This window comes from Oncorhynchus tshawytscha, linkage group LG12, assembly GCF_018296145.1.
Source record: "Oncorhynchus tshawytscha isolate Ot180627B linkage group LG12, Otsh_v2.0, whole genome shotgun sequence".
NCBI classification, from domain to species: Eukaryota; Metazoa; Chordata; class Actinopteri; order Salmoniformes; family Salmonidae; genus Oncorhynchus; species Oncorhynchus tshawytscha.
The window spans coordinates 24,624,672-24,649,584 of NC_056440.1; the positions used below are offsets into that span (position 1 = coordinate 24,624,672).

At 41.6% G+C, this 24,913-nt stretch overlaps 1 protein-coding gene across 1 annotated transcript in view; it reads right to left on the reverse strand.

Annotated features, from left to right (window-relative positions):
• The window catches only part of ikbkb (inhibitor of nuclear factor kappa B kinase subunit beta), a gene marked incomplete in the record, with an annotated part of 139,821 nt that extends 121,687 nt beyond the window's left edge, over positions 1-18,134 (reverse strand). Inside the window, 12 exon segments of the mRNA XM_042331465.1 lie at positions 156-270; positions 415-609; positions 750-882; positions 1,016-1,123; positions 1,603-1,727; positions 2,674-2,763; positions 3,455-3,543; positions 5,049-5,118; positions 5,218-5,338; positions 10,176-10,270; positions 17,297-17,442; positions 17,926-18,134. Of these exon segments, the coding sequence (XP_042187399.1) occupies positions 156-270; positions 415-609; positions 750-882; positions 1,016-1,123; positions 1,603-1,727; positions 2,674-2,763; positions 3,455-3,543; positions 5,049-5,118; positions 5,218-5,338; positions 10,176-10,270; positions 17,297-17,401 (1,246 nt within the window).
• Between the last annotated feature and the right edge of the window lie 6,779 nt (positions 18,135-24,913).

The following is a 24,913-nucleotide window of genomic DNA, read 5'->3' on the forward strand; positions in this document are numbered from 1 at the left end:
AGAGAGGTGGAAAGAGAGAAAGATAAAGAGAGAGTTCCAGTGTATAACAGAATCCTCACATATTCACATGTAAAAAGTAGAGACGGTTGTCAGAGATGACCACTATTCATTGATATTTTTCACTTTTCTTAGCATTAGTGTGCGGGTATACTCACGGACAAAGCGTATGTTCTCTGGCATTGTGCGGGGGGTGAACTGGGGCTCGTAGGTGCAGGAGGAACGGTCAAACAGGAACACCAGAGGAAGGTCTGTCCTCCTCCCGTCTATCTCCTGAGAGAGAGAGAGATAGTAAAGATACGTGAAGACTTTTTATTAGCCTTTACACCTGCAATATCTTGACTGCTCTGTCCGACATGCTATATGAAAGACATTTTGATTGGATTATAGATTATGTATAAACATCAGATAGATTACAGTGTAGTCGATGGCACACTGCCCCGCCTCTCCCTGTGGCTCCAGGGCTAGTCCCGCCTCCAACAGTAGCTCTTGATTGGCTGGAGGGATGTTGGTGTCAGAACCGATTCGCTGCTGCAGATCAGCCACGCTCTCATTGGCTGAGACAGAGTAGGTGAAGATCTTAGCAGACACCATGTTCAATACGTGAACCAGCTAGCGAGAGAGAGAGAGAGTTAGAGAGAAAATAAACACAATCCAATCCTTCCATTACAACCCAGTATCTAGCCAACCAAGGATCCTGTGAGAAAGATTTGTATTGAATTAAAGAGAGAGAAAGTGTGTGTGTAGTGTACCTTCAGCTCCAGTATAGTCTCTAGCTGAGAGAAGCAGTCTGAGGAAGTGGTCTGGGGGTCTGCCTTGCCTCTCTCCTGGGGAGACCACCTCAGCATCAGCTGCAGCCAGCTTTCTAGACGGCCCAACAACAGACTACAACACACACACACAAGCAAAGAGGAATAATTCACCCAAATGATCAAATTACTTATCTTACGTCTTAATAAATTGAAGGTACTTTATAGGCAAGTTGAAATGGCCCCCAGGTGGTGGTGTAGTGACTCACGTGTTGAGGTTGTTGGGCTGGGGAAGGTGTTTAGAGAAGCGCACCTCCCCTGTCAGGTCCTCATAAACCACAATGTCATGATCCTGCTTCAACTTCAACTTACTATGCCTGAGAGAGGGAATGAGACAGAGAGAAAGAGAGATGAGGGGGAGGAGAACAGATCATTAGTATTTTTCTATTTCAATTGCTTAGATTGCTAACAATAACATTTGCATGCTTGCACACAAACACACACGCACGCACACACATGCACATACATAGGGAATGCAAGCTTGGCCATGCCAGTCTTGTCAACGCTGGCCTCAGAGGCCCACATGGGCAGTACACACACATTTCCCCTCATTATGTAGGTCTTTGATAGTGTGTTGAAATATAATCATTTTGAGTCTGGAGTGGGATCTATTATAACCAAACATCCCACCCTTTAGGAATAACATTCAACATGTTTATTAGTGTAGCTCAAGGTTAAACACAGCAGGATAAAGCAACAATGGGTCTGTGTATCTATCAGGGGAAAAGACAATAAGAGGTTTAGCTGGAGGATGTGTGTGTGTAGTGAGTGTGTGTTCGTTTGTGTGTGGCAGTACCAGGGCACGGGTTGCCAGGTTGGCAGAAAAGGCCGGAACCCAGTGATGCACTCAAACACCAATGTACCAAAGCTCCAATAATCCACAGTCACTGTATACTTCTGTCTCTCCAAGAGCTCTGGAGCCTGAGAGAGAGAGAGAGAGAGAGAGAGAGAGAGAGAGAGAGAGAGAGAGAGAGAGAGAGAGAGAGAGAGAGAGAGAGAGAGAGAGAGAGAGAGAGAGAGAGAGAGAGAGAGAGAGAGAGAGAGAGACAGAGAGAGAGACAGAGAGAGAGACAGAGAGAGAGACAGAGAGAGAGAGACAGAGAGAGAGAGACAGAGAGAGAGAGAGAGAGAGAGAGAGAGAGAGAGACAGAGAGAGAGAGAGAGAGAGAAGAGAGAGAGAGAGAGAGACAGAGAGAGACAGAGAGAGAGAGAGAGAGAGAGAGAGAGAGAGAGAGAGAGAGACAGAGAGAGACAGAGAGAGACAGAGAGAGAGACAGAGAGAGAGAGACAGAGAGAGAGAGAGAGAGAGAGAGAGAGAGAGAGAGAGAGAGAGAGAGAGAGAGAGAGAGAGAGAGAGAGAGAGAGAGACAGAGAGAGAGAGAGACAGAGAGAGAGAGAGAGAGAGAGAGAGAGAGAGAGAGAGAGAGAGAGAGAGAGAGAGAGACAGAGAGAGAGACAGAGAGAGACAGAGAGAGAGACAGAGAGAGAGACAGAGACAGAGACAGAGAGAGAGAGAGAGAGAGAGAGAGAGAGAGAGAGAGAGAGAGAGAGAGAGAGAGAGAGACAGAGAGAGACAGAGAGAGACAGAGACAGAGAGAGAGACAGAGAGAGAGAGAGAGAGAGAGAGAGAGAGAGAGAGAGAGAGAGAGAGAGAGAGAGAGAGAGAGAGGAAAGAGTGGGAGAAGGAATGGAGAACAGTGAAGAATTGCTATGAAAAAGAGGAATCTATGAGAGCTAAAATAAAAGAGAGGGGAAGTGAGATAACTCCTAGTAAATGTGTTGGCGAATAAAAGTTATTCTGATTCTACCACAGATATGTAGAAATAGAACAGATAGAAGAAGTGTTAGCCACAGTAGCGCCACACACCAGGTATTGCAGTGTTCCAACGAATGATGTACACAGACTGTTCTGGTCCAGTTCCTTGGCGTAGCCCAGATCTATGATCTTATGGATCAACTACAGAGACGAAGAGATAACAGTGTCAACGGTTATGCTTAACTTTATGATGTATGACATATTCCCAGTATTAACTAAGAAATTACACGGTAAAACAGTAACTACATAACATATAATTAACTAATAAATATCAAATAACTACTTTGGTGCTCTATGGCCTTTTAAAACTGTTTCATATAATAGTTATACGGCAAGCACTGAACTCCAAACACTCACCTTCACCAGGAGGGTGTTTAGTATTGCTATTGTGTGTGAAACATTTCACGATGAAAAACATTTACGGTCAATTTAAACCGGAAAGAAATGAATGTGTTTTGTGCCGTACCCCTCATGCTATGAAATAATACAAGGGAGTAAATAACCATTTAGCAACAACATATTTTAGTATGTCTGGCCTTAGTTATAGAACTTTATTTCTGTCCATGCAAACATATTGAGGAGTGGATGGATGGTATATTCTGCCTCATTAACTAGATGACGGCATATTATGCAAGGTAGGATCTATTCCAGAGATATGGTGTCTGTCGGCTTTGGGGTTTGCAGTGGTTTGTGGTTCTGTGATTACGCAGGTAATGAACCCATATTGTCTGTGCGACTCAAAATCAAGTTAGCCTATTGAGCCAAATCCTAGGTATTTATCTGGGAGTGACTGCAAAGAGTTCAGTTTCTAAAATCACACAGGGAGACTCACTCTCTTCTCTCCCTGCTGGAGGACGATGTTCTCTGGCTTCAGATCTCTGTGGATGATCCTCTTCTTATGAAGGTAGGTCAGAGCAGAGGCTAGGAGACAGAGAGAGATGGGAGAGAGAGAGAGAGAATAAACAAAGCCAAGCTATCCAGTCACAACCCAGTGTAATCAAACAGGATCCTGGTATTTTAATCAAACATGTAATCAAATAGGATCCTGGGCTTCTTTCCTACTTTCTCTTGTCCATACAGACAAACCGGAGGAGAGCGTCAGCATCATTTAGGGGGTGAATCATTTGGCATTACATTACACTGCTAATAGGGCATCGAAAAGCGGCCTGACTACTCTGAAGTACAAGACAAATGATACAACCCTGTGTGTGTGTGTGTGTGTCTGTCAATGGGAGTTGGCTACGAGTGTTAAATGATGTGGATCCCGTAACCCCAGTGCCCCTGTATGTGTGTGTGTCAGGGCCCAGTGGGTGCTACATTGTAAAACCCTCATCAGTAGGAAGTTCCCACCAAAGTTCAACAGGAAGAGGAATGATTTGTGTGCGTATTACTACTTGAGTATATGTTTTGCATGTCTATATTTGAAGTGTTTTCACCTGTCTGTCTGTGCCTGATCTCATAGATGTGAGATGTATGGATTTATATATGCATTCCTGAGCGTGTGTGTGTTTGTTTATTGATGCGTGTTTCCTCCTGTGTGTGTGGTGTGAGTGTGTTCAAGTGTAGAAGTCTGTACACGGTCCTGCGCTCTCATATCTGCGTGCATGTAGAAGATGATTTATTTGGTGTGAGTGTGACGATGTGAGCCTATGAATATCAGGAAGTTTGAAGTTAGCTTATGACGTTCAGCTTTATATTTAGTATGGTCATGTCTGGTCATGTCAAGCCAGTGAAAAATCTGTCAATGTATTCTTGAGTAAGGCACTTAACCGTACTTGCTCCTGTAAGTGACTCTGGATAAGAGAGTCTGCTGAATGTAAAAGGTATACAGAGTGATGGAAAACACTGTGTCAAAGTATCAAAACAAAACTCATCTGAAACATGTCAGCAGTTAAAGTTCAGCAACCGTGGAGCATCTAAAAAGACCTCTACTCCATGATTATAAAGAACAATAAAAACACATGTTTCTGGGTTCACTGGACGTCCTGGCTTGTCTTCACTATGTAATGTCATCAATCATCATTAATATGATTTAGAAGACACTATTATCCAAAACCAGAGGCTCACAGTAAACACATATATTCAGTACATGTGGCCTGTGCAGGAATCAAACCATCACACTATGTGTGAGTACTGTCAATGGTGACTGGCCTGTGGTTAGGGACGTTGATGATGTCACTCTAAAGGTCAGACAGACAGGTGTGTGTGACACACAAAGTCTCCGCACATTTACTCCATCCAACAGGAAGTTTATCACACATTAACTGCCGCCTCACAGGAAGTGGCTCTGTGATGTCACCATCAGGAACGTGGAACATGGCCAAACTGCTGGCATATGATACAGACACCATGCTACACAATGTCTGACACTGTGAGAATTAGTCAAAATCAGTGTGTAAATGCAATGCCTTAGAGCTATTACTCACATATGTCCCGTAGCAGAATAAGGATGGAACCCTCCCTCATTCCACAGCAGTTCTCCAACAGGTTCAGATACTGGAGAGACACACACACACAGACACAGGAGAAACATGATCAGCATAAGGCTCTGTGTGTGTGTGTGTGTGTGTGTGTGTGTGTGTGTGTGTAACACACCTTCCTCAGGTCACCTCCCTGACAGTACTCCATGGCCAGTAGAGGTAGATCATTGATGCGTAAGGAGGACTGCAGCCCTTCAGGAACCTCCCTCGCTGCTACCACATTCACATGGTCCAGTCTGAGAGAGTAAGAGAGAGAGAGAGAGAGAGAGAGAGACAGAGAGGGAGAGAGAGAGAGGGGGGGAGAGAGAGAGAGAGAGAGAGAGAGAGAGAGAGAGACAGAGAGGGAGAGAGAGAGAGAGGGGGAGAGAGAGAGAGAGAGAGAGAGAGAGAGAGAGAGAGAGAGACAGAGAGAGAGAGAGAGAGGGGGGAAGAGGGAGAGAGAGAGAGAGTGAGAGAGAGAGAGAGGGGGGAGAGAGAGAGAGAGAGAGACAGAGAGGGAGAGAGAGAAGAGTGGGAGAAGGGATAGAGAACAGTGAATAATTGCTATGAAAAAGAGGAAGGTAGAGGGGGGGAGGGAGACGGTTATGTACTGTTGCATCACTGTAGAATGTATAAATGTGTTTCTGTTTGTCGCAGGCTAAACTTTCCTAAAACCGTCCAATAAAAACCAGTGAAAACAAATTAAACTAAAAGTGTAATTGGTTCCAGATTCTACAGGCAAAACAATAACATTGGAACATTAGAAAAATAACACTTTCTAATTGTTTACTATATTACTGTACCAAGTGGTTAGGTGATACTGATGATGGTAATCATTAGGATAACAAATAGTCATGCGGTCAACATCGGTCAGCAGACAATGTACAGTCATTGTGTTTTAGTCACATAATGGTAGTCTGAGAAGTAACTGATTGCTAAACCAAACATGATCAGAATACCATAACAACCCATCAACACTGGAAACGGAGAGGCAGTATAGTGAAAAAGGTATGACTGGATATGGAAAGTCTCTCCCTCTTCTCCCTAGTGACTTCTGTAAGGTTAGCTGGCCTCCGCTGGGCAGGGTGTGCAGTTATGGGGTGTCTGTAAATGTATGATGTAGTGGGGTGTGTGTAAGGCGTTATAAGCTTTCTGTAAAAGTGTGACTCTCACGCTTTCATGCCTGGACTGCACACACACACACACACACACACACACAAAAAAAAAAAAAAAAAAAAAACCTGAGGCAGACTTTGACTCAATATCTAAGGGCTTCAGTTGACCTTGGCTGAAAATCTGATGTTATTACATTGATACGATTCTTGGCAACCTGGGTTTAAACTCTGCATGGGCAAAGCTAGGACGGTGTGTGTGTGTGGCTTAGCAGTGCGTGGGTGCAAGAGAGGGTTGTGTTTGAGACCACGTCTGTCTAACAACAACACACTCGTTAAAGCATGACCTGATAACAAGAAGTCCTCACACCCATTCTCTCTCACACATACATACTAAAGTACACACACTTACAAATTACCTCTCCACACCCACACCCAACTTGAAACCAAGAATTATCCTCCCCCTTCACACCCCATCTGACAACAAGACATAATCGTCACACCCCCACACACAGTGCCACTCACCAACAGGAGTACCACTGGCATCACAGCAAAGCTGAGTTGGTGGAACACTACCTATACTATGCCAAATGACCAACACAGAACCCAGAGACATAACAAGTGTCAGTGTCATGGAATGTGCCCATGACATCTTATGTGGCCTGTCTCTACAACAGAAGGGAAGTTGCGGCAGGATTGTTACGTTCGTCGATGGAAGGATCGGACCAAGGTGCAGCGTGGTAGGCGTACATTTTAATTTATTAAATGAACACCGAAAAAAAAAAAAAAACATAACGTCTAGTAGGGCTAAAAAGCACAGTACCAAAAACAAGATCCCCCCAAAAAAAGGCTGCCTAAGTATGATCCCCAATCAGAGACAACGATAGACAGCTGCCTCTGATTGGGAACCATACCCGGCCAACAAAGAAATAGAAAACATAGATTGCCCACCCTAGTCACACCCTGACCTAACCAAATAGAGAATTAAAAGGATCTCTAAGGTCAGGGTGTGACAAGGACGTTAATAGCAGAGAGAACAAAGCAAATAGGCATTGTGAAAAATGCAAATCTCCCTGAATGTTCCTTACAAAGAAATCAAATAAAATGCGCCAAATACAAGAACCCGTTCCCAACAATGCAGAGTTAAAAAGTATGAAAAATATTTTGTAAATAAAAAAAGGAGTAACACAATAATGAGGCTATATACAGTGCATTTGGAAAGTACTCAGACCCTTTGACTCTTTCCACATTTTGTTACTTGACACCCTTATTCTATAATGGATTAAACACATGTTTTCTCTCATCAATCTACACACAATACCCCATAATGACAAAGTGAAAACAGGTTTTACATTTTTTTGACAAATTTATAAAAAATGAAAGAATACATTTATTACATAAGCATTCAAACCCTGCTATGAGACTTGAAATTGAGCTCAGGTGCATCCTGTTTCAATTGATAATCCTTGAGATGTTTCTACAACTTGATTGGTGCCGGCCAAACTGAGAAATTGGGGGAGAAGGGCCTTGGTCACTCTGACGGAGCTCTAGAGTTCCTATGTGGAGATGGGAGAACCTTCCAGAAGGACAACCATCTCTGCAGCACTCCAGCAATTAGGCCTTTATGGTAGAGTGGCCAGGTGGAAACCTCTCCTCAGTAAAAGGCACATCACAGCCTGCTTGGAGTTTGCCAAAAGGTACCTAAAGGACTCTCAGACCATGAGAAACAAGATTCTCTGGTCTGATGAAACCAAGCGTGAACTCTTTGGCCTGAATGCCAAGCGTCACGTCTGAAGGAAACCTGGCACCATCCCTACGGTGAAGCATGGTGGTGGCACCATTTCAGCGGCAGGAACTGTAGACTAGTCAGTATTGAGGGAAAGATACAGAGAAAGTACTGAGAGATCCTTGATGCTCCAGAGCGCTCAGGGCCTCAAACTGGGGTGAAAGTTCACTTTCCAACAGGACAACAACCCTAAGCACACAGCTACGACAATGCAGGAGTGGCTGTGTGCCCAGCAGGAGTGGCTGTCAAGCCCAGCCAGAGCCCGGACTTGAACCCGATCGAACATCTCTGGAGACCTGAAAATAGCTGTGCAGTGATGCTCCCCATCCAACCTGACAGAGCTTGAGAGGATCTGCAGAGAAACTCCCCAAATATAGGTGTGTCAACTTAAGCTTGTAGCGTCATACCCAAGAAGACTCGAGGCTTTAATCACTGCCAAAGGTCCTTCAACAAAGTACTGAATAAAGACTTATGTAAATCTCAATACTTATGTAAATGTGATATTTATGTTTTTTAAAACCTCTACTGACTCCCCATCCTGCATGCGGGAGCGTAATCATCGCCTGACACTAATTAGCATAACGCAATGGACATAAATATCCCTAGAAAATATTCCTATTCATGAATATCACAAATGAAATATATTGAGACACAGCTTAGCCTTTTGTTAATCACCCTGTCATCTCAGATTTTCAAAATATGCTTTACAGCCAAAGCTAGACAAGCATTTGTGTAAGTTTATTGAGAGCCTAGCATAGCATTATGCCTTGCTAGCAGCAGGCAACCTTTTCACAAATCAGAAAAGCAATCAAATTAAATCGTTTACCTTCGATGAACTTCGGATGTTTTCACTCACGAGACTCCCAGGAGACTCCCAGGTAGATAGTAAGGTAGATTTTTCCCAAAATATTATTTTTGTAGACAAAATAGCTCCATTTGTTCTTCACGTTTGGCTGAGAAATCGCCCGGAAATTGCAGTCACGAAAACGGCGAAAAATATTCCAAATTAGCTCCATAATATCAACAGAAACATGGCAAGCGTTGTTTATAATCAATCCTCAAGGTGTTTTTCTAATATCTATTCGATAATATATCCGTCGGGACAATTTGTTTTTCAGTAGGACCGATTGGAGTAATGGCTACCTCTATTTTAGGGAGCCATCAGGTGACCACTTACGCAATGTAGCCGCCTATGGCTATTCTTCAACATAAATGCGTAAAACTACGTCACAATGCTCTAGACACTTTGGGGAATACGTAGAAAGCGTAAGCTGGTTGATAGCACATTCACAGCTCAATAGGGACTCATTGGAACGCAGCACTTTCAAAATATGGGGCACTTCCGGATTGGATTTTTCTCAGGCTTTCGCCTGCAACATCAGTTCTGTTATACTCACAGACAATATCTTTACAGTTTTGGAAACGTTAGAGTGTTTTCTATCCAAAGCTGTCAATTAGATGCATTTTCTAGCATCTTGTCCTGACTAAATATCCCGTTTAAAAACGGGAACGTTTTTTTCCCAAAAATGAAAATACTGCCCCTAGAGTCGCAACAAAACAAATTGACAAAAATGTCTAAAAAGCAGTTTTTGCTTTGTCATTATGGGGTATTGTGTGTAGATTGATGAGGGAAAAAAACTATTGAATCCATTTTAGAATAAGGCTGTAACGTAACAAAATGTAGAAAAACTAAAGGGGTCTGAATACTTTCCGAATGCACCGTACAAGGAGTACCAGTACCGAGTCAATGTGCAGGGGTATGAGGTAATTGAGGGAATACAACATGTACATGTGGGTAGGCGTAAATGTGACTAGGCAAAATGTGACTAGGCAATCAGGATTTATAATAAACAGAGTAGCAGCAGCGTATGAGTGATGCTGAGTAATATTGAGTGATGCTGTGAGTAAAATAGGCTCAAATGGGATTATCGTAACGTAATCCCAATTGGTGATTTGGTAATAAGCCTAATTTGTTGGATTCACACTACCAAACCTCCTGTCTTAATGTACTACATAGTCATCCATATCCCTTCCCCTGCTGAGATGGCAGATATGACCCATATGGATTGGTCTACAGCTAAACCTAAACCCACTGTAAAGCTAAGTGGACCCATTGCCATACTGCTCGCACCATGCAAGTCCCTTAAGATCGCTAAATAATAAGAAAACATTTTCGTAGACATAAAAGTCTCTCACCTCTTCATGATCTGTATCTCCAAACACCAGCGTTCTCTGTTCCTCTCACTCAGCTCCTGACGACACTGCTTAATGGCTATCTGCTCCTCTGTGTCCTACACAACAACACACAGGTAGGATTAGACACACACACACACACACACACACACACACACACTAACACTTTTACAATGCTGTTACAATACATACACACAGTACACAGAAAGAGACAGGCCTGACACAACGTAAAGCGTAAGAGGCAGCGTAAAGCCTGTCAGAAGTATAATAGCCACATTAATCAATTTCAGTGTCAAGAAAAAGTATGTGAACCCTTTGGAAATACCTGGATTTCTGCATAAATTGGTCATACAATTTGATCTAATCTTCATCTAGATCACAACAGTAGACATACTTTTTCACTGTAACACTTCAACTCTGGGCAAAACATAACGAGCTGTACGACCAGCTTATCGTTTATTTTGGGTATTATGATGTTATCCTCAACAATCCAGGAAGTAACGGATAGAATCATCACCAGTGATTCAGAAAGTAGCAGAGGAAGTCCCATTAACACAATGCCATAGCCCATCATGCCCGTCCCTCCACTTCCTACGACAGACCGAAGTTACACTATACATACAAATGCATGTGAACACCCCTCTCAAATTAGTGGATTTGGCTATTTCAAACCCACCCGTTGCTGACAGGTATATAAAATTGAGGACACAGCTATGCAATCTCCATAGACAAACATTGGCAGTAGAATGGCTTTACTGAAGTGCTCAGTGACATTCAATGTGGCACTGTCATAGGATGCCACCTTTCCAACAAGTCAGTACGTCAAATTTCTGCCCTGCTAGAGCTGCACCGGTCAACTGTAAGTGCTGTTATTGTGATGTGGAAACGTATTGGAGCAACAACGACTCAGATGCGAAGTGGTAGGCCACACAAGCTCACAGAACGGGACCACAGAGTGCTGAAGCATGTAACGCGTCTGTCCTCATTTGCAACACTCACTAACTCTGGAAGCAACGTCAGCACCAGAACTGTTCATCAGGTGCTTCATGAAATGGGTTTCCATGGCCAAGCAGCTGCACATAAGCCTAAGATCATCATGCGCAATGCCAAGCGTCGGCTGGAGTCGTGTAAAGCTTGGAAACACGTTCTCTGGAGTGATGAATCACACTTCACCATCTGGCAATCTAACGGACAAATCTGGGATTGATGGAGGCCAAGAGAACACTACTGCCGGAATGCACAGTGCCAACTATAAAGTTTGGTGGAGGAGGAATAATGGTCTGGGGCCGTTTTTTCATGGTGAAATCTTAACTCTACAGCATAGAATGGCATTCTATACAATTCTGTGCTTCAAACTTTGTGGCAACAGTTTGGGGAAGGCCCTTTCCTGTGCCTCTGTGCACAAAGGCGAGGTCCATACAGAAATGGTTTGTCGAGATCAGTGTGGAAGAACTTGACTGGCCTGCACAGAGCTAGTGGAAAGTATGGTGGAAATTACAAGATTATGTTATAATACTGTTATTGCATCAAATGGTTGTTTTATGCAACATAATAAGGGGTTGTAAGAACACTCATCTGTGTGTGTTCTACTGAGGATGGGCCTCTGAAGATTTACGATGTCTTTGGGTGATACCGCATTCCAGAGCATGAGTTAATGTTTCTGTTCTATACGGTACCAGGGAGAGATGACTCCAGAGCCAGACCCTGGTCTCTACACAATGAGATACTGTCTGCTGTGAATTATAAGTATATTTCATACAAATCTTAACCCATTCCATACATCTGTTGTTTCTCATGTAGACTGAAGGAGGATGGACTTTGCTATAAAATGCTTTGGCTCAAACCAGCTTGTTGAGTTCTCAGTGATCACCTCCAGGGGTGGTTACCAACCAGCTTCATTACTGCACTAATTAAATAATAAAGTTAGATTGTTTTGAAGAAATCTAGAAGTCTCTCCTTTTGATTACAATAATTCCACCACAATTTTGGCAGCGAGGATGCAATGATAAACTTAATTAGATGCATTAGATGCAACCAGGGGAAAGCCACTCTCCACTATTTGGAGCAGATCAGGTCCCCACCTGGTTGGGAGCGTCAGCTGAATGGATACATCATCTCGAACAGAATTGAATTAAGGATGAGACGGGTTTCTTTCAATAATTGAACTTGAAAGTGCACAGAATTAATAGTACTAATTAGACATTAACTGAACGTTTAAGTGATGAAAAGATAAGAAAAAATATAAAAAATAACAAATGCCCCTGTTGAGGGTACACTCAGAGCGAGGTCTTCCTTAAGAGGGCCACAGCTGGGGTAACTAAACAGGACTGAGTTGAGTTGATGAGAGTGTTCTTAAGTGAGATATCCTTGGACATGATTGTTAATTAGCCAGTTGCGGGCTACCAAAAGTCCAGATCCGTGGTAATGGCTTGATGACAGTAGGACTGGTGAGGTTAATGTATTGAACGAAGAACGAGAGTGCAGGTGACGCCTTGCGAGGCATCTGACTTTAAATGTTTTCAAATTTTAACGTGTATGTAATTGATCAAATGTTTTGTTAAATGAGGTAAACAGGTATGCCCTGGGTTGCAATTGTTGGGTGTAATTGTGCGTGTTTTTGATATTCCTGGTACTTAGAAAATACAAGGTAAGAAAGGATTTTTGGGACCATGTTAAAAAGGTAGATAGGAGACATGGGTACTCTGTAGGTTGTTTTGCACATTTGGATAGATGGAAGATAATCTATAGTAATCGCAGTAGGCGATATCCCAGTGTGGCTACAACACCCAGTTTTGGGACCACTAATTAGGCGATCTTTTGATAATGGTATAGGTTTCCCTGTTCATATAGTCAGGTTTTGAAATCCTGTGTGGATAATCATTGTAGAAGTGTTCTGTGTGGGTGCAATAGGTTGACTCTGTTTGGGTAACCTTTCAATGATGTTCTGTGTGGACATCTGACCAATTCTGTGTGAGTGGTCTGACCAATCCTGTGTGAATGGTTATTTAGTAATGTTCTGTGTGAGCATTTGATCAATCATGTGTGGTTGATCATGAAGGCTTTTTGTGAGCCTGAGATAAATAATAATTAGTAGATAAGTTAATGATATGAAATGGTTTAAAATAGTTAGGTACATATGTGAAAGCTATAAACCAAATCCACCTATAGAAGTAAGAAAATATTCCTGCAGGTTATACAAATATTGATTATGTGTGTTTGTGATCAGTACTGTGTGAATGTGATATGAGAGTTATGAGAGTTGTGTGAGTGGGTAAATAAGATATAAACATTTGTATAATAAGATGATTGAAATTTGGTTAATAAATGTTCATATAATGTTATTTTGGGGTTCCGTCCATCACTACCCATTATAGAATATATTGGACAGTATTGAGAGAGGGATGTTAGCAGCAAGTCTATAGTTTCTGGGAGCCTAGACTTTGCCGTGGTTTCTGGGAGGTCAGAGAACTGTTGAGGATTCCATGACGGGCTGGTTATTGTACGGGAAACAAATGTACATTTTTTGGGGTTCCGCTGGGAGTTTGCTTGGAGAGCTGCTTCGTAGCTGTGGAGTGTCCTTGAAAACGCAAATGGAATGGTTGATGTGAGTACATAAGAATTTATTACATTTTATATGGATTTTGTGAAGATATGAAAATATGATGAATTGTATGTGTGTATAATCGATTACTGGAGATTTGATAAAGTAATACTGGGAATATAACGAGATGCAACTTAAACAACCCATACGTAGACGTACGTAGGTTTTCAGTTGGTCGCTTTAATGGATTATTTGATAAAGATGAGGTTTAAGCATTATTCAACTGTCTACAAAGTCTGGGCAATTGTCTCAGAAACTGATTGGAGTGTGTCTACTTTTGGTTAACCTTTTGCGTGTAGGGGGCAGTATTTTTGTTTTTGGCTAAAAAACGTACCCATTTGAAACTGCCTATTTCTCAGCCCCAGAAACTAGAATATGCATATCATTGTCAGATTAGGATAGAAAACACTCTAAAGTTTCCAAAACTGTAAAAATATTGTCTGTGAGTATAACAGAACTGATATTGCAGGCGAAAACCTGAGGAAAATCCAATCAGGAAGTGCCTCTTATTTTGAAACCTCTCTGTTCTTATGCATGCCTATGCTCCATTTAAAGGTATATCAACCAGATTCCTTTTTCTATGGCGTCCCTAAGCTGTCAACAGTCTTTAGACATAGTTTCAGGCTTTTATTTTGAAAAATGAGCGTGAAAGATCACATTGCGTAAGTGGATAGGTGGGGGCTCTCAGAGTGAGTTTTGTGCTACAGAGTAAAGCGGCCATTGTTTCTCCTAGTGTTATTGAAAATCACCCGGTTGATATATTATCGAATATATATTTTAAAAACAACCTGAGGATTGATTATAAATAACGTTTGACATGTTTCTGTGGACATTATGGATATTATTTGGAATATACGTCTGCGTTGTCGTGACCGCTCTTTCCTGTGGATTTCTGAACATAACGCGACAAACAAACGGTATTTTGGGTATAAAAATAATCTTTATGGAACAAAAATAACATTTGTTGTGTAACTGGGAGTCTCGTGAGTGAATACATCCGAAGATCATCAAAGGTAAACTATTAATTTGATTGCTTTTCTGATTTTCGTGACCTAGCTACTTTATGCTTAGTGTACATAATGTTTTTCTATGCTATCGATAAACTTACACAAACGCTTGGATTGCTTTCACTGTAAAGCATAATTTCAAAATCTGAGATGACAGGTGGATTAACAAAAGGCTAAACTGTGTTTTGCAATATTGCACTTGTGATTTCATGAATATGAATATGCTATGCTATTCAGCGGTTGCTGACGAAAATGATCCCGCTAACGGGATGGGTAGCGTCAAGAAGTTATCTTACCATAACGATGTAACTATAAAACACTTATTGGATTATTCTCCGTACGGGTTGTTGGGGGTTCACCTTGGGGTCATGATAGGGGCTGTACCAAATGTTTGATATATTATAATAATTGATGATGCTATGTTGTATTAATAGAAGGGGAGGGGTTATAAGAACCATCCCTCCTTACATGTATAGGGTCCTTAGACTACAGATTATCAATATATATATATTCATTATAGAGGTTTAATATTGTTCCACAGTTTATTTTCTAGTCTATACCTCTTATAAGGAAACGGTCTGAGAAATGTGTGACTGAGACAGAACTGTGTAGGGGAGTGTAAGAGATAAGAGACTAGTCAGACATTCCACTATCAATCAGCTTGGGGAGTGGACAATTACTGGTTAGCCCTTAGAAAACACTGGAACTATTGTATCTCTCTTGCAAGTTTGTATAGCTGTGTATGCATGGGCTTGGTCTGATGAGTAGAAGGTAATGACGTATGCAGTGACATCACTAGGGCTGGACTTCGGGCTTAATAAAATAACTTGGGACTTTTCCTATTTTGAAGAACTGTTGTCAACTTCTGTTAATGCAATTGCATTAATAAAGGTTTTTGAATTATTTAATTAAAGATATTGTCTGAATGATAATTTCACCAATGAGCCAATGATTGACAAGGAACAAGGAATGAACCCCAACAGGGTACTACATTTAAAATAAAACTGCCCATAAGGTAGTATGAGAGGAGTTGATATATTTATGTAATAAACCTTTTTCCATAAAGTTAGAGCGAAATAAGATTGAATCTCGACGTAACTTATAACGTTGTACAAAGCCTAGGGTTTCCATCAAACTAAGTATCATTGTGGAGCTAATGTGATGTAGTAAAATAATTGAAATATGTCGCTTGAGAAAAGATCATCTGCTTACAATGTAATACATTGTCTGTTGCCTAAATGGAGTCGTTTTTAAATAACTGAATCAAAAAAGGGACAGTTACCTACATCTAATGAATTCTAATAATAGTGGATAGGTAATTGCAATAGAGCTGTGACCATGAACATAATTGAAATCTAAACATGGGTATTACTTATTGCAGGATACAACTGCAATGAACTGAAGTTGTGGGCAGGAAAAGGATCTGATATTCCAAAATGTGTTTTTTTTCTTATGAATTGACTGATGTATTTTATAAATGTGGCGCATTACATGTTACTTTTAAAGTCTTGTACATTTCATAAGTAGGAAACCGAAAGAGAAGAGATAATTGTCAAGTTAGTTTTTAACAGTTGGGTCAGTCCCTAGAGAAAGGGATCAAGCCCTAGGGGGGGAAAAGCCAGCCAGCACACAGACATTGTTCTCCAGGAGTGGAGTGAGCAGTTCTGGACTATTATAGGCAGTAGAGACTAGAGACTGACAGGTGGCTGAAAGGCCAAAGCATGAGAGCCGCAGGGACCACAGAGAGAGGAAGGTCATTGAATCTATCTGAATAAAGACATAAAGTTACATAAAGGACCATTTAGGAATCAGAGAGAACAAAGGTCTAAAGCTCTTAATACATTAACATCCTTTTCATAACTCTGATGGGGGTCATACATCTATGACAATGAAGCATGTAAAGTACCAGCCAGCAAGAGGATTTGACACAATGCTAACTGTCATTACCACTGACCTCCATTGTTGGTAGGGGTCCACATAGTACTACTACTGTGCCCTTTCAGCTGAATTCACCTGAGACAACACTGAGCAGCATTTCCAGTAAACAAAGTGGTGCATACAGACATAAAGACAGATAGACAGTGCACAGATAGAGGACAGAAAGAGCTAACTAAATGGGTGTGGACAAGTTCCAATGGTGTAGCTATAATAATGTACATCTATGTCCCTCTCATCCTGTGATTAGATGTGATGTCATAGGCCAGGGAGGATGCAGAGTTCTATGGGCCAGGTCACAGAATAAAGATGAGTGTATTTCCTGTAAGTTACATTTAAAGCATTCATGATGAGGGAATTTAATATTACATCAAATATTAATGTGGGAGCCTCCATAGGTTCTGCTAGGCATGCAGCAGCATAGGTTGTAGGCTATCTGATGACAGTATGAAACATGAAAAATGCCACTTAGGATGCTCATACATGATAGCATAGCACTTTTGCAAACACACAAAATATGGTAAAAGTTATAAGTAACAAAATACACACATGAATGGTGTGCTACTGTTAAAGTTATGCACCTTGTTCTGCCATCGGGTGACATTCCCGAAGCCTCCGGTCCCCAGGCGTTCCTTCAGCTCCCAGGAGCCACAGCTCTGCTGCTGCTGCAGGGGAACGCGACTCATGGTCCTCAGATAGTCCTGACCTCAGCCACACAACACAGGATCTGAAAAAATGTTTACTACAGCATTATTAGCCTGTATGTACACTGTATGTAGGCCTAACTAACGCATGTCTGGACCATTGGGGCACTGAAGGTAAGGCAAGCAGAGCCGCAACGATTTCAAAATATATGGTAACAAGTAACTACAGCTACTACTTGCCCTATAATGACAGTGTTACTAGCTCAACATCCATAGCTGTTCTCTCTGAATACATAATAGGCTACATTGTATAAACACTGAAATGACCAGACTGATTGTCAGCAGGCTACAGGAGAACATCAAATGTATTCTTTATAAAGCAGCAGCACAGCAGTATCATGCGGATAGTTTGTTTCGATTTATAAAAAATAAAAGTATGCTTATATTGTGTTTATAAACTTTACAAGCTTACTAGTTGTTTTCCACTCATTCTAGAAGATTACAGCTGGCATTAGGCTTCCCCGATGCTACTGTAATGTAGCACAACTACCGCGAGCACCTCTCACCTTTCGCTCGTGAGTAGTGACTGTAAAATTAGTCCTACCTGAAAAGTAGACTTTGGCCAACGAAAAAAGTTAGTTTGATAATGATAGACGCAGCTACCTAGCATACACTTTTGTTCATGAAAGTAACCTTCACTTTCTCTCGATTTACTACTGTAGCTGGGGGGAAAAAAATTCTCAAAGTCTACTTCCTGAAAGTCATATTTCCTGTAAACCTGAACGCGGGGTCGATCCGCCCACAAAGATCATAGAGTATTCTTAGTCTGTAGACTGGTACTGCTGATATAGGTCGATGCCTGATACACGGATACAGTAGCTAGGTTCATAATCTCTGTCAGTGTCTCCAATGGAGAATCTGGGACGACTGTTGTCTTAGTTTGGAGTAGGATATCTAAAGAGATAATGTGACAGATGTGCCAATAGCTGTTATCGTAAGAAAATGATAGGCTGCTAACGTTACATTAAACGAGGGAAGATATCCAGCTTTTGTCAAATTAACGTGAAAAGTTTAAATGTTTTGCATTTAAACATTTTCCTAACCTTAACGCAATTATCCTAACCTGCTGTGTAAATTCTCCTAACCTGCTACAAAAGTTCAAATCTGAAGTTAATTTGACAAAAGCTGGATCCCTTCTAGCCATGATACTACAAGTGGTCTGTTCACTCCAGTGGAGTATGGGGGGGGGCTCAAACTGATAAATTATACACTACATGGCCAAAGGTATGTGGACACCCATTCAAATTAGTGTATTTGGCTATTTCAGCCACACCCGTTTCTGACAAACAATGGCAGTAGAATGGCCTTACTGAAGAGCTCGGTAACTTTCAACGTGGCACCGTCATAGGATGCCACCTTTCCTGCAAGTCAGTTAGTAAAATGTCTGCCCTGCTAGCTGCCCCAGTCAACTGTAAGTGTTGTTATTCTGAGGTGGAAAAATCTAGGAGTAACAACGTCTCAGTGGTAGGCCACACAAGCTCACAGAATGGGACCGCCGAGGGCTGAAGCACATAGCATGTAAAAATCGTCATTCCTCGGTTGCAACACTCACTACCGAGTTTCAAACTGCCCCTGGAAGCAATGTCAGCACAATAACTGTTCGTCGGGAGCTTCATGAAATGGGTTTCTATGGCCGAGCAGCCTAAGATTTCCATGCACAATGCCAAGCGTTGGCTGGAGTGGTGTAAATTTCGCAGCCATTGGACTCTGGAGCAGTGGAAACGCATTCTCTGGAGTGATGAATCACTCTTCACCATCTGGCAGTCCGACAGATGAATCTGGGTTTGGTGGATGCTAGGAGAACGGTACTGCCCCAATGCATAGTGCCAACTATAAAGTTTGGTGGAAGAGGAATAATGGTCTGGGGCTATTCTTCATGGTCGGGATAGACCCGTTAGTTCCAGTGAATTTAAATGTTAACCCTACAACATACAATAACATTCTAGATGATTCTGTGCTTCCAACTTTGTGGCAACAGGGTGGGGAAGGCCCTTTCCGGTTTCAGCATTACAATGCCCCTGTGCACAAAGGCGAGGTCCATACAGAAGTGGTTTGTAGAGATCGGTGTGAAAGAACTTGACTGGCCTGCACAGAGCCCTGACCTCAACAAAATCGAACACCTTTGACATAAATTGGAACACCGACTGCGAGCCAGGCCTAATCCTCCAACACCAGTGCCTGACCTCACTAATGCTGTCGTGGCTGAATGAAAGCAAGTCCCCGCAGAAATGTTCCAACATATAGTGGAAAGCCTTCTCAGAAGAGTGGAGGCTGTTATCGCAGCAAAGGGGGGACCAACTCCATATTAATGTCCATGATTTTGGAAGTAGATGTTCGATGGTGTTCACATACTTTTGGTCATGTAGTGTACTAAAGAAAATAATACTATTATTATTATTTTACGATGCCCAGCTCATGAGGCCCCTTGATGATGTGAGGCCCAAGGCGATTTCCCCTTCTGCCTAATGGTAAGTCCGCCACTGGTCACCATATTAATCATATATAAACGCAACATTCAACATTTTAAAAGATTTTACTGAGTTATAGTTCATTTAAGGAAATCAGTCAATTGAAATAAATTAATTAGGCTCTTATCTATGGATTTCACATGACTGGGAATACAGATTGCATCTGTTGGTCACAGATACCTTAAAAATAAGTAGAAACGTGGATCAGAAAACCAGTCAGTATCTGGTGTGCAGCACAACATCTCCTTCGCATAGAGTTGATCAGGCTGTTGATTGTGGCCTGTGGAATGTTGTCCCACTCTTCTTCAATAGCTGTGCGAAGTTGTTGGATATTGGTGGGAACTGGAACACGCTGTCGTACATGTCGATCCAGAGCATCCCAAGCTTGCTCAATGGGTGACATGTCTAGTGAGTATGCAGGCCATGGAAGAACTGGGACATTTTCAGCTTCCAGGAATTGTGTGCAGATCCTTGTGACAAAGAAACTTGCATTATCATGCTGAAACGTGAGGTGATGGCTGCGGATGAATGGCACGACAATGGGCCTCAGGATCTCAAATAAAATAACATTTTAATGGTCACATACACGTGTTTACCAGATGTTATTGTGGGTGTAGCGAAATGCTTGTGCTTCTAGCTCAAACAATGCAGTAATATCTAACAAGTAATATCTAACATTTACACAACCTATACCCAATACACACAAATCTAGTAAAGGAATGGAATTAACAATGTAAAAATATATGGACGAGCGATGTCAGAGCGGCATAGAATAAGATACAGTAGAATAGTATAGGATACAGTATATACATATGAGCTGGGAAATGCAAGATATGTAGACATTATTAAAGTGACTAGTGTTCCATTTATTAAAGTGGCCCTTGATTTCAAGTCTATGTATATAGGCAGCAACCTCTAATGTGCTAGTGATGGCTATTTAACAGTCTGATGGCCTTGAGAAGCTGTTTTTCAGTCTCTCGGTCCCCGTTTGATCCACCTGTACTGACCTCGCCTTCTGGATGATAGCGGGGTGAACAGGCAGGGGCTCGGGTGGTTGTTGTCCTTGATGATCTTTTTGGCCTTCCTGTGATATCGGGTGCTGTAGGTGTCCTGGAGGGCAGGTAGTTTGTCCCCGGTGATGCATTGGGTTGACCGCACCACCCTCTGAAGAGCCCTGCGGTTCCGGCGGTGCAGTTGCCGTACCAAGCGGTGATACAGCCCGACAGGATGCTCTTTCATTGTGCATCTGTAAAAGTTTGTGTTTTAGGTGTGCATTCAAATTGCCATTGGTAAAATGCAATTGTGTTCGTTGTTCGTAGCTTATGCCTGCCCATGCCATAACCTTACCGCCACCATGGGACACTCTGTTCATCACAACGTTGACATCAGCAAACTGCTCACCCACACAACGCCCTACACACTGTCTGCCCGGTACAGTTGAAACCGGGATTAACCTGTGAAGAGCACACTTTTCCAGCGTGCAGTGGCCATTGAAGGGGAGCATTTGCCGACAGAAGTCAGTTACGACGCCAAACTGCAGTCAGGTCAAGACCCCGGTGAGGATGATGAGCACGCAGATTAGCTTCCCTGAGATGGTTTCTGACAGTTTGTGCAGAATGTCTTCAATTGTGCAAACCCTCAGTTTTTTCAGCTGTCCGGGTGGCTGGTTTCAGATGATTCAGCAGGTGAAGAAGCCCGATGTGGAGGTCCTGGGCTGGCGTGGTTACACGTGGTCTGCGGTTGTGAAGCCTGTTGGATGTACTGCCAAATCCTCTAAAACGATGTTGGAGGTGGCTTATGGTAAAGAAATGAACATTCAATTATCTGGCAACAGCTCTGGTGGACATTCCTGCAATCAGCATGCCAATTGCACGCTCCCTCAAAACTTGAAACCTCTGTGGCACTGTGTTTAGAGTGGCCTTTTATTCTCCCCAGCACAAGATTCACCTGTGTAATGATCACGCTGTTTAATCAGCTTCTTGATATGCCACACCTGTCAGGTGGGTGGATTATCTTTGCAAAGGAGAAATGCTCACTAACAGGGATGTAAACAAATTTGTGAACAACATTTGAGAGAAATAAGATTTTTGTGCGTCTGGAACATTTCTGGGATCTTTTATTTCAGCCCATGAAACATGGGACCAACACTTTACATGTTGTGTTTATATTGTCTGGTTTTTGGTTTAGTTCTCACCTAAATGTGTTATCACTGCACTTCAACCATTTGAAAGCACAGCAAAGTTTAAATGGAAATGCAATGTTGGATATTTTGTTTATTTATACAACAACTTAATGTGTTATCAAATCAAACTTTAAATGCACTTTAAATAAAAGTTTGATTTAATTGAATCCTATTCTTAAAGCTTGAAACCCTAGGCCTATATGTACAGTACCAGTCAAATGTTTGGACACACCTACTCATTCAAGGGTTTTTCCTTATTTGTACTATTTTCTACATTGTATAATAATAGTGAAGACATCAAAACTATGAAATACCACCTACGGAATCATGTAGTAATCAAAAAAGTGTTAAGCAAATCAAAATATATATCACCCTTTGCCTTGATGACAGCTTTGCACACTCCTGGCATTCTCTCAACCAGCTTCGTGAAGAATGCTTTTCCAACAGTGTTGAAGGAGTTCCCACATATGCTCAGCACTTGTGGGCTGCTTTTCCTTCACTCTGCGGCCCAACTCATCCCAAACCATCTCAATTTGGTTGAGGTCGGGTGATTGTGGAGGCCAGGTCATCTGAGGCAGCATTCCATCACTCTCCTTCATGGTAAAATAGCCCTTACACAGCCTGGAGGTGTGTTTTGGGTCATTGTCCTGTTGAAAAACAAAAGCTAGTCCCACTAGCTTGCAAATCAGATGGGATGGCGTATCGCTGCAGAATGCTGTGGTAGCAATACTGGTTAAGTGTGCCTTGAATTCTAAATAAATCACAGACAGTGTCACCAGCACAGCACCCCCACACCTTAACACCACCTCCTCCATTCTTCACGGTGGGAACCACACATGCAGAGATAATCCGTTCACCTGCTCTGCGTCTCTCAAATCTGGACTCATCAGACCAAAGGACAGATTTCCACCGGTCTAATGTCCATTACTCGTGTTTCTAGGCCCAATCAAGTCTCTTCTTCTTTTTGGTGTCCTTTAGTGGTGGTTTCTTTGCAGCAATTTGACCATGAAGGCCTGATTAACATAGTCTCCTCTGAACAGTTGATGTTGAGATGTGTCTGTTACTTGAACTCTGTGAAGCATTTATTTGGGCTGCAATCTGAGATGCAGTTAACTCTAATGAACTTATCCTCTGCAGCAGAGGTTACTCTGTGTCTTCCTTTCCTGTGACGGTCCTCATGAGAGCCAGCTTCATCATAGCGCTTGATGGTTTTTGCGACTGCACTTGAAGAAACTTTCAAAGTTCTTGAAATTTTCCGGATTGACTGACCTTCATGTCTTAAAGTAATGATGGACTGTTGTTTCTCTTTGCTTATTTGAGCTGTTCTTGACATAATATAGGTCTATCTTCTGTATTCCACCCCTACCTTCGCACAACACAACTGATTGGCTCAAACGCATTAAGGAAAGAAATTCCACAAATTAACAAGGCACACATGTTAATTGAAATGCATTCCTGGTGACTACCTCATGAAGCTGGTTGAGAGAACGCCAAGAGTGTGTAAAGCTGTCATCAAGGCAAAGGGTGGCTACTTTGAAGAATTTCAAATATAAAACATTTTGATTTGTTTAACACTTTTTTGGTTACCACATGTTTCCATGTGTTATTTCATAGTTTTGATTTATTCACTATTATCTGACAATGTAGAAAATAGTAAAAAATAAGGAAAAACAATTGAATGAGTAAGTGTGTCCAAACTTTTGACTGGTACTGTATGTCTATTTTTAGTTGAATCTTGGATTGAATTGAAACAATAGCTGTTGATGACTTTGAATATGCTATATCGGCCTAAATAGTATCATGGATGATGTATGACTCATAAAGTGTAGTTACATTTCATTTGCTCTGGTACCTACTTTTTGAAATGACTTCGATAGCAAAAGTGAATTTATTTAATTTTTAAGTGGAGGATTCCAGTAAATCATTCTCACGATAGCACATTTGTAGAAGTCAGTGACAAATATCAAAGCTAAGCAGGAACAGGTTTGGTTAGAACCCTGAATGGAAGACCAAAGGGTAGTTGTTGATTGATCACTTCCTCAGTAGGTGCTTCCCAGCCTTTAGTTTTTTTTCTTCTGATAGTGTATATAACGTTAAAGATCTGAGATTTTTTCAAAGTCACAAATTAAACATTTTATACAAGGTTTGTCTGTTGAAAATTGGTTACCAAGTTGACATAATCCTGGGGTTGAAATTTCACCTTCATAACAGTTTAAGTTGACGACTTTTTGCAAATACAATGTATTTTAAACAGATTCCATATCACAATATGTTGACAAATTAAGATGAAACATTGAGTCAGCCAGTTTGTGCCCAGTGGAAAGGCTTGTATGGAATGGGGTATTCACCTGAGTAAACATAGTCCAAAAAAGAAAAAGGTGAATGTAGTTCCCCTAAATACTGCAACAAGTCTTTACAATACATTGTGCTCTTATTTTGCTCAGATAAAACGTGTCGTTACAGTCTTTATGGAGGATACCACCATGTAAGGCCTTTGCACTGCTTGCAACAATCCTGTCCCCTTATCTTTTGAATGGGCTTGACGATTATATCATAAAATCCGTGAAAATGCGGTCATTTAAGATATACAGTGCCTTGTGAAAGTATTCGGCCCCTTTGAACTTTGCGACCTTTTGCCACATTTCAGGCTTCAAACATAAAGATATAAAACTGTATTTTTTTGTGAAGAATCAACAACAAGTGGGACACAATCATGAAGTGGAACGACATTTATTGGATATTTCAAATTTTTTTAACAAATCAAAAACTGAAAAATTTGGCGTGCAAAATTATTCAGCCCCCTTAAGTTAATACTTTGTAGCGCCACCTTTTGCTGCGATTACA